At 42.7% G+C, this 13,858-nt stretch overlaps 1 protein-coding gene across 4 annotated transcripts in view; it reads right to left on the bottom strand.

Annotated features, from left to right (window-relative positions):
- Window positions 1–9,792, bottom strand: part of LOC148443252 (uncharacterized) — a 41,760-nt gene extending 31,968 nt beyond the window's left edge. For all 4 annotated transcript variants that reach the window (XR_015875712.1, XM_088463062.1, XM_088463063.1 and 1 more), the window contains exon 1: window positions 9,687–9,792. Coding sequence is in view for 3 of the 4 variants with exons in the window: in XM_088463062.1 (XP_088319188.1) it covers window positions 9,687–9,747 (61 nt within the window). In the remaining variant the exon portion in view is untranslated. The remainder of the gene's footprint in view (window positions 1–9,686) is intronic.
- Window positions 9,793–13,858: the final 4,066 nt, after the last annotated feature.

Here is a 13,858-nt window from a genome sequence, read left to right as displayed (position 1 = left end):
GATATAGGGATAGATTTGCTGAATATTTTCTGTTTCCCCATCCTGCCCCTCTTACCAACACCAGGTGGACAACTGCAGAATATCTGAGTGCTATAATTAAAATTGTTGTAGAATATAGCAAATGGGTAGGAGAAAATAATTCTAAAGAAAACTGCTTCTCAATTCAAGCGCTGATAAAAAAGGGTTTCCCAGTTAAAACAGATGATATCATTGACACATGACTGAATGACCCTAAAATGATCATATGGAAACCTGAGTGGCACGACCTGGACACATATGACCCGAACCAGATGCCTAAAGATGAATGGTCCTCACAAGAACCCCATCTTACTTTACAAAGAAGACATTATGAAACACTAAAGAAGTTACATTTAGAGGGATAATAGAAAGGGGCTCTCCTCATTGTGTGGAGGCTTTTCCTAAATAACACCATACTATGAGGATTTTCATATGTGCATAAAAGAAAACAGGAGAAACCATTTAGACAGTTCTCTCTTTTTTCTCTACCATTAATACAGTAACTTAACTGCCTGTCACTTTAAAATGTAAAATGACATTGCCAAACTTCTGGTGCCATGGTGGTATGCTGCTTCACCGCTGGACATGCATGGACAGAGACTGTGAACCTGGTGTCCATTGAGCTGCATGGCTTTATTCTCCGGCAGCTGCAGTTTTGTCTTATTTCCTCCTGACTGCATCAGATCTCCTCAGTAAATTTGCGCCCTGCTCCCCTCAGCTTCTCTTCTGGAAGCGTTTACTATACCCCCAAACTTGATCCCAGGACTTCAATGGCTACGTTGGGTCCAAAATGGATGATCTAGACAGCAGAGGTTGGGGAAATAAGCATCAGAATTAGAGGACTTCCCATGGCTATCCCCACGCATTACTTAATTGAGTCTCTCACAATGATCTCAGGAGAATCATGGATCCTAGTGATGCCATCGAGTTTGAAAGAGCTCACCGGGCCTTGAGACTGAAAGGGCAAGATGGTCATGATCCTCAAAATGTGATGTGCAGACATCACTACTTTACACAAAAGGAGAAGATCCTCAAGAGAGTAAATGGTATTGTGTGTGGATTTCAATGACAATAGATTCCAAATCTTCCAGGATCTATCCTGGTGCATGCTTTAGCAATATAGGTTGTTGAAACCACTGAATGAAGCATAAAAATGACATTACATATTTTTGGGGATTCCTGCTTACCCTTCAAGAGCTGCACGATGAGAAACTAAGCCTCAACAAGATCACTATCCCTGACTGGCAAGTCCTTGTAATCCCTACTACTTTCCATTGAATCCTTCCTCATCAGGAGAAATAGCAGACAATCAAATCACTGTCTGACTTTGGGATGGCACCAGCATGAGGCACCACCTGAAGAACCAAGTCTGCAATACTCATTATCTCTCTTTGCGATTTGACTGTTTTCAAGTTTTCTCCTCTCTCTTTTATATGTTCTGTGATTCTTCCTGGTGGATGGTCTTCCACTTTTAGGACCCTCTGTTGATATCTATTGTCTTAGTATGGGGTGTGCCTTACTGGGGTGCTGAGAGGGTGGGGGGAGCGGGTACTGATTACCAAGGCCCTGGCACAGGCCTTACATTAGGCCATGCCCCTTCCCAATACCCGGGCCCGACAAGGCTTTCTACAGCCCTGGTTCCCTATTTCTCATAAGGTGTAAGATACTGTTCTCTTATGCGGCAACTATATCTATTAACCTTTACTGTGTTATTAAGTAAGTATGTTTTTTCTCCGTAATGCCTCCCATTCATTCTCATTATTAGTGAAATAAAGATGTGTCTTCATACACCAACCGTCTATATGCTCTACAGTGCAGGATGCCAGAAACAACTGTGATGCTTTGAGAGGTGTAGCGTACCATCTTTTTCTTTAAATTTGCTTCCTATTTAATGATTGTAATTTCATTTTTTTTTTAGTTTGAGTGGCACAAATTCAGTAGGTTTTGTAAAATTTCAGATCATGTCTAAGAATCCTTAATGGGACATGTAAAACCGTAAGGTTTTTTGTCTATGGAATTTCATAGCTTTTTTATAATTTATTAACCATCAGGGTTTTGATAAGCAAACCAGGCCACCTGCAGGGCAGAAGGACAACAAATGGATACACTAACATGGGTGAAGAAGCAAATGGCACACAGAAGGTGTTTTAAGGGTGCAGAGGGAGAGACGGCTGTGGGGGCAGGATGCAGGGGTGTGGGGCAGTGGCAGCAGTGGTGGTGCGGAGCAGTGGCAGCAATGAGTGTGCACAGAAGCATCAGCAGGTGACAGAGGGACTCACTGGTGCTGGACATGCACTTGAGAAATTCAAATCAAGAAGACACAGATGCATGGACGTATCAATGAGATCCATCAAGGTTTTGTTTTAAAAAATGAATGTGTAATATAAAAAAAACAATTAGGTGCCTCCACAGCACAACCAGCATCGGGCTTTGGAGCCCCAGTGCTGGTTGTGCTAAACACAGGGGACAAACGACGTAGGGGTTCCCTGTAATAAGCACAACCAATACCAGGCTAATCAGAGCCAGTCTTCATTGCCAAAATACAGGGGATGAGCAACGTAGGGGTCCTCTCGAAAAAAAAACGTCATTTCCCATAGAAAATTGCTGTTCTCTATGGGCGATTTTGACATAACTCAGGGTAGGTGGCAAATTTACACTTTGGGTTTGTTTTATTAGGTAGCTATTGTTCTAGGGTAGGTGCTTTTGGGGTTTAGGTAATTGAGAAAGTTATAGTTTTAAAACTATTACCTCATGAATCCGCCATTATAGAGATAGGAAGTTTCAACTTGATGCACAGCCTCAGTAGGAGCCTCCATCAGGTGTACTCACTGTGACTTCACTTGGGTGCACCAAAATGGCAGGTCATTGTGGGTGGTAGTGGCGGTGGACTCAGAGGAAGGAAGCAGCTCTAAGCTGCAGCTGAACCTGGGAGATAGCAGATGTTAGCTGCAGCTGGGACCCATGGGTGTTAGCGGCAGCAGCGGCAGTGGTTCAGGCAGCAGGACCTGGAGGAGGTAGCAGCAGACTGATGCAGGCTCAGATCTGAACGATCCATGATACCTGTATTTAAATAAACACAAAAGCAGGGACAGGTCAGTGAAACCCGTCTGTGCTTCTGTTTCATTTAAAAAAACCTGTGTAAAAAAAAATGGAGTGACCCCCCTCCCCATAAACAACAACCAGCAACGGGCCTTGGAAAGCCAGTACTGGTTTTGCTAAATACAGGGGACAAATGATGTGGGGGTCCCCCGTATAAAGCACAACCAGCACCAGGCTTTTCAGAACCAGTCCTGATTGCCAAAATATGGGGGACAAATGATGTAGGGGTCCCCCTTATTCTGCGCAACCAGCATTGGGCTCTGAGTTGGCCATGGTTATGGAAATATAGAGGGAAAAAATGCTATGTACTCTCTCTGTATTTACAAGAACCAGCATCGGACTCTTTCTAGAAGGGGTGGTGATGCCACAGCCAGGGGAGCCCTTTCACTGGGCCCCCTGCCGAAGCATCACCCCTGACCACTAGTCAGCCCAGACTGCATGTGTGTATTCCAATGAGCACACAATTCTGTGAATTAGTAGCTCCACTATTTTGTGAGTGACAGCAATCTCATTCTGTGAGAGTGCTGAAACTGTAGTTAACCACAGGGTGTGATGGCATACTATATCTGTATTGCACAAGGAACACGTCCATTAAGGCAATTTCAGATCATTAAGGAAATTTACGATCATGTCTGAGAAGCCTCAATGGGACATGTAAAACCGTAAGGTTTTTTGTCTATGTAATATATATATGATAAAGCAAATTAAAGAATACTGGAAAATGTCTTCTGTCAAACCTGCTAGAGGAAATGTAATGGTCTGGTTCCGGTAAGGTAGTAGATTTACACAGTGCAAGGACTTGTGGACCAGAAAGGCTACTACTCTACTTGACAATGTCATGCCATCCACTGTGTTCAGCATTTTTCTGTATGGCCATGGCAGTCGGCTTACTAGTTTATACTAATGTGAGAATCTGCCTTTGTATACTACAAACTGTGTGACTGCATGTGGGAGCCTATCCTGTCCATGGTTCTTACATCCACAGCTGCAGAAATCATCATTAGTGTTAGGACTTACACCAGACCAATGCAAAAAAAATTGTTGAAATAGACATCCCACATGGTGTCAGAAATTTTGTGAAAAAGTAATGGGCATTGACTGGGATGTGGATACAAATGCAAACATGGTGCGATCAGTGGGCGTGTTATGGGAGTGTCGCCTGCATTTTAGTGAATGCTATTGCATACACAGATGCTCAGCCACACGCATAGGAGGATATAGTCAGACAGACAAGCTGCACCTACTACGGGGGTGGTACAAGTTTTGGTGATGGGACTGACAGACACATCTAATGATGCACCAATCGGTATTGCTGCTAGTACAGATGCTGAAAGTGAGCATCTCAGTCTCTGCACATTTGGCCACATGGATGTACATAAGGGAAGGAGTTTGCAGCAGAATAAAGTCAAAGATCGGTAACCGCTAATAGGTGCTGATGAGTGCATTTCTGCATCTGACTCAGAAATAGGCTCATGTCAAGCAGCCATAGACTGGTAAGCTAGGGGCTCGAGTCCTTTTAGGACAACCAGCGGGCTCTTCTCCATACATCTGATGCAGTGGGTAAAGAGGTACTATAATAAAGCATTACAGTACAAGAGGACTACTGGTCTCAGCAAGACTACCAGGGCATGATGGCAGTTGGAGAGCCACAAGGGGGATGCAATCGGGAAGCCGGCTGACGTAAGCCCGACAGCCAGCATCCCGAATGTACTATCCCGGTGAGGGTTAAATGACAGGCATCTAAATCTAGCCACCTGTCATTTTTCCGATACCGGGAGACTGGCACCCGGCATCCCGATCGAAGGGATGATGGGTGCCGCCAGCAGACAGCAGAGGGGGGGAGGGTTAGGTTAGGGCTCCCAGGAGATACTTATGGTTAGGCACCCCCCTAGGCTGCCGCTGCCGGGATTCGAACTACCCGGCCATGCGGCCGCCGGGGTATCATACCGATTCCCCACAAGGACCCACTGGCACCTGTTAACATTTTTTTTCAATAAACACAGAACAGCACACCATTTCCATGTTCTGAACAATCGGTGCAGCCCTATTCATTACTATGGAGATTGTCTCATCCATAGTCCTTCCCGTGCTTGGCGCCTGTCTCTACAGGGCTGAGCATGCTATGGTCTAACCTGACAGCAAAAGCAATCTATGACAATTATCCTGCCTATTATTTAGGGCAATTTAGCTTCTCTCATCCACCATTCAATGTGTTTCACAAATGGTGGAAAGCAGTGGGAAACCGATCTGAACACATGAGCTGTCATCTATGAGATGCCTATAGGTGAGTTAGTACTCAATTTAGAAATACATAAATGTATGACCCAAAGTGGTGCTATTATCATGTAGCTTAGGACCACCAGAGCAGAAACGTGGCTGGGGCTTACCATATGTTTGCAAATGTACAACTGAAATCTCTGCATTGCTATTATCATGTAGGATAATGTCTCTTTTGATGGCTCATTGCGGTGTGATGGGGGAATGTTTTCGGTACTTTTACTTACTACCAACTCTACTCCAACTACCAACTACTACCAACTCCAGAATTTGCATGAATAGAACCTCACTAAAGTTTTCCCATGTGAGAATGCCTCATTACAGCACAGTTCCACCTCTTTGGTCTCATTTTCTAAGCAAGCACTGTTTGAATTTACACTAGAAATGCTCCGCAAATGGATGTACATTTAATTCTGCATCAGCCTCACTGTGTTGAGCTGTGTGGTTATTTCACTCTACATATCCATTACACCCACCCTCCTTTCAATTAACAATCATTTTTTATATCCCCTCTGAAACATTATCTACTTTTCCAAATAGAAGTTACCATATCCTTCTCCTACTATACCTGTATTACCACTTATTAATGAACATGTTTGTATGGCTTGTCCCCAACACATTGTCTGCATCTGGGCAAGTTAAGCAGACAAATCCCAAATTAAGCATTCCAGGAGGGTGACTGGGATGCAACATGGGCTGGTTGAAAAGACACACAGAGATGTTACTTCATATGGGAGTGTCATACGCATGTCATGGACACGTCGCTGAAAGTGATAGCATCCAGTGACGTTGAACTGCTCTCACACATGAAGACTGGTGCAAGTTTTTATGGTGTGACTGATGGTGCTGCTAAGATGCACAAAGCAGTATATCAGCATCTTCAAATGCTGACAGTTGGCATCTCAGTCATTGCACATTCGGACATATGAAAATATACCAGTGAAGGACTTTATAACAGAATTAGCATAAGGATGCAAACACAACTGTGACAAAACGTGCAGCCACATCTGTGTCCGACTCAGATCAACCCTATTTTCTGCTATTGCTGTGAATTCGAACAAGGAAAATCTGGCTTGAGATAATACTACACCATTGTAATCAATTTAGAAATACATAAATATATGACTCTAAGTAAGTGCTATTAACATGTAGCATTAGGTCCACCAGAACAGAGATGCCTTGCCTGGGCCTGGTCGCTTACCATATATTAGCAAATGTATGCAACTGAGATCTCTGCATTGCTATTATCAGGTAGAATGTAAGAGGTATATTTACTAAAGTAAGAGTTTTTAGAAGTGGAGATGTTGCACATAGCAACCAATCACATTCTAGTGGGTACATTTACTAAGAATTGAGTTTGGGTGAGTTTGCAAAATCATGCGAGTTTAGCCTGTTTTTCAAACTCGCAAATTTACTAAGACCAAACAGGTGTGAGTTTGGAAGTGAGTTTTCTCTTCTCACTGTTAAAACTCACGTGAGTTTGCAAACTCGACTAAACTTACCATGGCCAAACTAGGAAGTACTTTACATGAAAAAGTTGCAACTCGCAAATTTGCAAAGAATCGAGTTTACAATCTGGGGTGAGTTTGTAGCAAACTCACTGATAAATTGATGTTTCAAATAGACCACTCCCTGAGCTACGAGTTTGACAGAAACATGCACAGATCAGTGTTATTTGCATATGTTTCTGCCTGAATATCTAATATAAAGTGTTTTTTTATAAAAAAAATTACTTAGGGTCCCCCACAAAAACCTAACCAGCCCCGGACTTGCCAACCAGTCCCGGTTCCTAAAACTACAGGAAACAAAATGAGTAGGGTTCCACCGTAATTTAAGAACCAGCACCTGGCTGCAGGGCCAGTCCTGGTTTTAATTATGGGGGAATAAAATTGCATAGGGGTCCCCCTATAATTAAAACCAGCACCAGACCCAAAACAGCCAGGCTGTAATGCCACAGCCTGGAGACCCTTTCACCGGGGCTACGGGGCCAAAGCATTATCAGCCCAAGCTGGTCAGGCCAAGCCGGCGATCTCAGGGGAGATGGGAACCCCCAAAGAAGGGTTCCCCCCCAAAACCCCAGGCTTGGTCAGAAGCCCGAAGCTCTTCCCCTCACCCCTGGAGCATTGGGTACGTGGGTTATAAAGTGAGAAATATAAAGAAACTATTGTATTTTACAGTGGGACTACAGGTGCCAGCATGCCTGCCCTTTGGTACTTGTGAAACTACAAGTGCCAGCAGATGGCCAGCACTCGTACCCCCACTGTGAAATAAATAGATAATTAATGACAAAACACACACACACACTGTGCCTAGTAAAACTTTATTTCATACACCTACCCATTCACACATACTTACCTGCTGCAGATGTGTCTGTCCCCTTCTCAAGTAGAATCTATGTGCCTGAACCTGCAATAAAGAATCTATACTCACCTAGATCCTGGTGCTGCTCCTCGTAGCATCCAGGGTCTTGGTAAAACAAATAAACAAGTTACCCGAACCAGACCGGACATGTGTAAGTATATGCTGTTGCATACACGTACACCTGGTGAAATGACAGATGACCGAAGTCAGCTGTAATTTCTCACGGGGCACAAGCCAATCAGTGGCCGCTTTACATGTAAAGTGGCCGCTGATTGGCACGCACCCTGTGAGAAATTACAGCTGACTTCAGTCATCTGTCATTCCCCCTATAATTAAAACCAGGACTGGCCCTGCAGCCTGGTGCTGGCTCCTAAACTATGGTGGAACCCTACTCTGTTTGTTCCCTGTAATTTAAGGAACCAGGACAGGCTGGCAAGTCCAGTGCTGGTTAGGCTTTTGGGGGGGGGACCCTATGTCATTTTTTTTTTAAACATTACACCCGTTTTTTACATGAAGACCACACAAGCGGCCATCACATATTTTACTGATATGTGCAGGCTGCTTGCTTGGGTGAGTTTTGCAGAGAGAAAACACCGCAATCTCGGGTAAGTAAGTTCATGTAAACTTGCAATATGGGTGAAAAAACTTGTTCGGCTTCACCATCGGAAAGCTCACTTTCAGCTAAACTAATTAGAATTAGTAAATTTGCGAGTTGACAAATGGGTAACTAAACCGAGTTTTGGTGAGTCAAAGAGAGTTAAAATTTACCTCTAGCTATTATCTTCTAGAAGGTGCTAGTTAAATGTTAAGCAGAATCTGATTGGTTGCTATGGGCAACATATCCACTTCTAAAAACTCTCACATAGTAAATATACCCCTAAATCTCTTTCTGCTGGCCTGTTTGCAATGTGCTGGGAAAATGTATTTACTGTTCTTTCTAGTCTAGATTAATCAATCCCTTACATGCACCTGTGATGGACTTACAAACTGATTTGAGCAACTTGCATTCAGTGTATCATAACCCTATGGTCACAAAGAATGGCTGCGGGAACTGAGACATCAGAGCCATTTTTACTGCAGACGTGATCACAGTCACAAATAAATTCTCATTGCAAGCGACAATGCAAATTAAACTTGACACATGCGCAGTGCGACTCAGACATGTGCAGATTACCGATAATCGCTCAAACTGTAAAAATTGGAGTTGCATCCATCTCTGAATTAGGCTCTATGTGCTAAAGATATGCTTTCGGCTAAGGCTGGAAAAGATAGAATGCACAACATTAAATATACTGTGCAATGGAATCAATAAAAGCCTACAGTCCACAGAGGAGGAAGGGATGCATAGTATCAGCCCAAAAGGTAAATGTACACATATGAAAAATGATGTATAATTGCTGAATGAGTATTTCTATCTCTATAGATGAGCTTGAAAGTAATGGCAAGATAAATGGTTATGACTAAAATACATCATGCATATTGTTTTTCATTTGTGATCAGAAGCCGCCACTACTAAAGTCTTTCTGGACTAATATTTAAGTGACACCTTGGTAACTTCATACACTGCATTATTGAATTGGTCGTAAGGGTCCTGTTCTGCATATTATTTGATATATGATTTATAGACCCCCTAACTTTAGACTTTACACTACAGCATTTAGCTCTGGACTCACAGTTACCACACAATAAGTTTACGATTTGCTCTGTAAACATTTTTAGCATGTATAGCTGGCAAAAATATGTCATAATCAACCCTATGTTGTTACATAACTGTTAATGTTTGTTAAATAAAGTGTGACAGTGCTGTAGCATGTAATATCTGCTTGCTATGGGTTATAACTCATTCTGTATGTTGACTATATTTTAAAATATACCTTGCATTATAAGTGTGACAATTGTTAAATATTAGAAATGTATAGTAAAGCATTTACCTGAGGCATGAATAGAAGACTTGAAGTAAATAGCACAAATTAATAAAATGATTTTCCCCATGGCTCCTCTCTGAACACTCAGTCTCTGAGTAAAGTACTGAAACCACCAAGCTGAGAATGTGATGTGTCACAGTATTCTATCTTTGTACTTTATATTTGAGCTGATTGCCCAATGTTTGGTAAATCGGGAAGTTGACGGATGCATGTAAAAAGTTTGAAAAATGCTGAGAAAAGCAACTAAGAATATGCAATGTTAAAAACAAATGCTTGGCCACTAACAATGGTTTCACAAACAAAGTTAATAACCATTTCATGGCTACACTTTGCATCAGCTGTATGTATAAGCTCTACTTACCTTTATCTTAGAGTGTGAATTGTGGCATTGTATGGGGTCGTACCATTTAGAAACTGGAACTCTTTTGAAACATGAATAAGTTCTTTAATCAAGCTTTAATTCTGTACATCACAATAAAGTGATATATATATATATATATATATATATATAATTCAATCAGCATAAAATTGTCATAGTACTTTGGGTAATGAATTGTTTACACTAACATTTAATGCTACAATGAGTGTCAATGTAATTCTCCAAAGTATTTGAATGGTTAAGCTACAGTATTATCTCTAAAATTTTATTTTTTAGTCTTAAGCGATTTATATGCAACTTATGCATGTGTTTAAAATTTGTGAGATTTTGTGAGCTCTGTTTTTAAATTCAATAGACTATATGTTTTCTTTACCCTATGGCCCTGATTCAGAGATGGACGGTATTGCACAGCTGCAAGGAAGCGGGGGTGTAATGCAACAGCCGGTGAACGCGCTTCATGGGGTCACCCGACCAAAGCATTTATCACCCCAAACTAAGCCCAGGGATCCCTGCATTAATAATTAATCTTTACAGACAGAGCTTAAGTATAGCTCAATGCTTGTACATTTTCCAAACTTTGACCCTATTACATTTACATGCTGGTAGTTCTACAAGTACCGGCATGCAGGGGAGGCTTGCTGGGACTTATAGTTCCCATGTAAAAGACAAAATAAGTTGATATCTATTATTTAACCCTATCAACCATGCATCCACCAGCCAGAGATGCAGGGGATATCCCCAGGCTTGAGTCCCAGTCTGGAGTACCCTGGAGAGGGGGGCTCCTTTATTGGGGGGTCCCTACCTCCCTACTGATTCCTGGCATGGGCTGACTAGTGTGGCGTGATGAACTCTTTGGCCAGGGGACCCTGTGAAGCATGTCCCCCGGCTGTGGCATTACATCCCCGCTGGTAAGAGCCCCGGTGCTGGTTGATGGAACTATCAGTGAACTCCACTAATTTTGCCCTTGTATTTCCAGAACCAGGACTTGCTCAGATGCCTGGTGCTGGTTCATTAATATTCTGTATTCTGTATTTAACCAGCACCGACTCACAGGGCACCACAAGGCAGGGGGCGCTGTTTGGGCCTGTCAATTTTCCTGTTTATTATCATTCTTACTTGTAGCTTCCTGTTCTTTTATCCCCAGCATCTCCTGGCCTCACCTATCTCTTCCCTGGCCCTTCCCCATGAGACCATGGCCCTTTTTCAGGTGCATTATCCTATGTCCCTATTTAAAAAATGGAGGGGGGCGCCAATGCTCTCTCTGGCACAGGGCACCAAAAAGTCTAGTTACGGCTCTGCTTCTACTCATCTCACTGCAGGGATTTGGGAATTCATGTGCGATTTAGGGCCAATACAGGTGAACTTTCACATGCCACAACACAACCATTATTATCACCATCAAATGACAATTGTTAGCACAACATGCTACTTAGTAAATTTGAGATTTGCTGTAGGAAACATTCCGGTGATAAGCTCCAATTTGTAATCGCAGCCCAACAAGATTCTTAGTAAAACTGCCCCTAAGACTTGCTGGATCTAGGGTTGATAATTTTATGGAAATGAAAGTGGTCAGTAGTCAACCACAATGCTCATTTATTTACAGGACACAAAACTTCAACTTCAAATATACCTAACTAGTCTGCAGACAGCTTGTCTATATGCATATGCCTGCATAATCTTGTAATGTCTTAAAGTGGTTACTAAACAATATGATGTACTGTAGTGTATATGCATTGTAAAAGTTCCTTTATATACTGTATTTGCTGTATGGCACTGCTGCTTTTTGTAGCACTCAATAAATGAAATATAATACATGTATTCAAAATATTTTTCCAGCATATCTCGCCATAATCATTGAATAATAATATAAACACTTGAGCAAAAACTAAAAACAGTTATTTGTAATAGGCTTTTTTTGTTTGAACATTCATTCAATGAATATAATATAATGAACTGAATGCCTTGTTATATAAAATTTATATAAGCGTGGAATTGATATGAAACACATTGAATGGTGGATGAGAGAGGCTAAATTGCCATAAATAATAGGCAGAATAATTATCATAGATTGCTTTTGCAGTCAGGTTAGACCATAGAATGCTCAGCCCTGTAGAGACAGGCGCCAAGCTGGGGAGGACTATGGATGAGACAATCTCCATAGTAATGAATATGGCTGCACTGATTGTTCAGAACATGGAAATGGTGTGCTGTCCTGTGTTTATTGAAAAAAATTTTTAACAGGTGCCAGTGGGTCCTTGTGGGGAATCGGTATGATATCCCGGCGGCCGCATGGCCGGCGGTTCGATTCCCGGCAGCGGCAGCCCGACATCAGCAGAGATCCCGGCAGCGGAAGCCCGACAGAGCTGGAAATCCCAATCGTGGATAGGTAAGTATTGTCTAACCTAACCTAACCCCCCTAACCCTCCTTAGGGGTGCCTAACCCTAATCCCCCCTCTAAGTGCCTAACCCTAACCACCCCCTTTCCCGCTGCCTAAAACCTAAGTCCCCCCTGGGGTGCCTAACCCTAACCCTCCTTCCCCCTAGCCTAACCCTAACCCTCCCGGGGGGGTGCCTAACCCTAAGCCCGGCATTTCACCCTTGCTGGGATATGACAGTCAGGAAGCCGGCTGCCGGTATTTAGGCAGTCGGCTTCCCGATTGCATACCATAAGGGTTATAGTCACAGAACATGTTGGTTTGGGTGTAATTGCATGTTTTGTGTGCCCGGGATAACCCTGGTTGCAGAGCTACAGTATGCACCTCTATCTGAGGAATGAGGCCATGGCTCTTTTACAGGTGCACTATCTTATGTCCCTATCTAAAAATGAAGGGCGGAGCACCAATGCTCTCTCTGCCACAGGGCACCAAAAGTCTGGTTACGGCTTCAAACACTGCAAGAGGCCTGGGCTATAATTATCAAAGTTTGATTTTGGTCGATTTTGTAAGATATTCGATTTGGATGTGATTTTGCAAATTGAATATCTAACTGAATCCCCTAAGAAATCGAAAATCGGTTTAACATCGGTTCTTTCAAATAGACACATATAGGATTATCCCTTGATTTACAAAAATTTTATTTAAAAATGGGGCTCCAAATCAAACACCAAGAGTTAAATGTCAAAATGTCCGTGTTTTCCCTGTGGGGCAAACTCTGACCTTCTCGCACTTTTGAAGGTCCACATTTGTACCACAAATCACCAAATGTATTAGCCTGCAAACTTGTGAGTTTGAGGCAATTACATTATGCAAGTCTGTGCAAGTTACCCCTACAGTATGAAAACTCTGACCTTTTAATGCAACTAGCATTAAAAGGTCCTGTTATACAGAAGCCTTTGCAGACAGGCTTCTGTGTTAAAAAATAGTAACACCACAAAAAAAAAGGAAGAACGTCCCCTCTCCACACTTGGTTCTTAAAATTCAGGGAAAAAAATGCATAGGGTTCCCCTGTATTTTAAGAACCAGCACCAGGCTCTGCTGAGTCTGTCCTTGTTGTGGAAATACAGGGGACAAAATGAGTAGGTGGTCCCTTGTATTTTCTATAACCAGCAGAGTACTCTTTCTAGCGGGGGTGTAATGCCACAGCAGGGGAACCCTTTCCCTGGCCAAAGTATTATACCTGACCTCTAGTCAGCCCAGGCTGGAGATCCCTGGGGAGGTGGGGTTTCCCCTCTCCAGGGCAAACCCGGGTCTATCCCTGGCACCCCTGGCCGGTGGGTGCTAGGTTGATCATGTAAATGTATTGGTAAAAAATTGATTTATTAATATTGTCTTTTACTGGAGAGCTAGAGGTCCCAGAAAGC

The sequence above is a fragment of the Taudactylus pleione genome, unplaced genomic scaffold (genome assembly GCF_031769625.1).
Source record: "Taudactylus pleione unplaced genomic scaffold, aTauple2 ptg001314l, whole genome shotgun sequence".
Lineage (NCBI taxonomy): Eukaryota > Metazoa > Chordata > Amphibia > Anura > Myobatrachidae > Taudactylus > Taudactylus pleione.
This window is presented reverse-complemented; position numbering and strand designations above follow the sequence as displayed.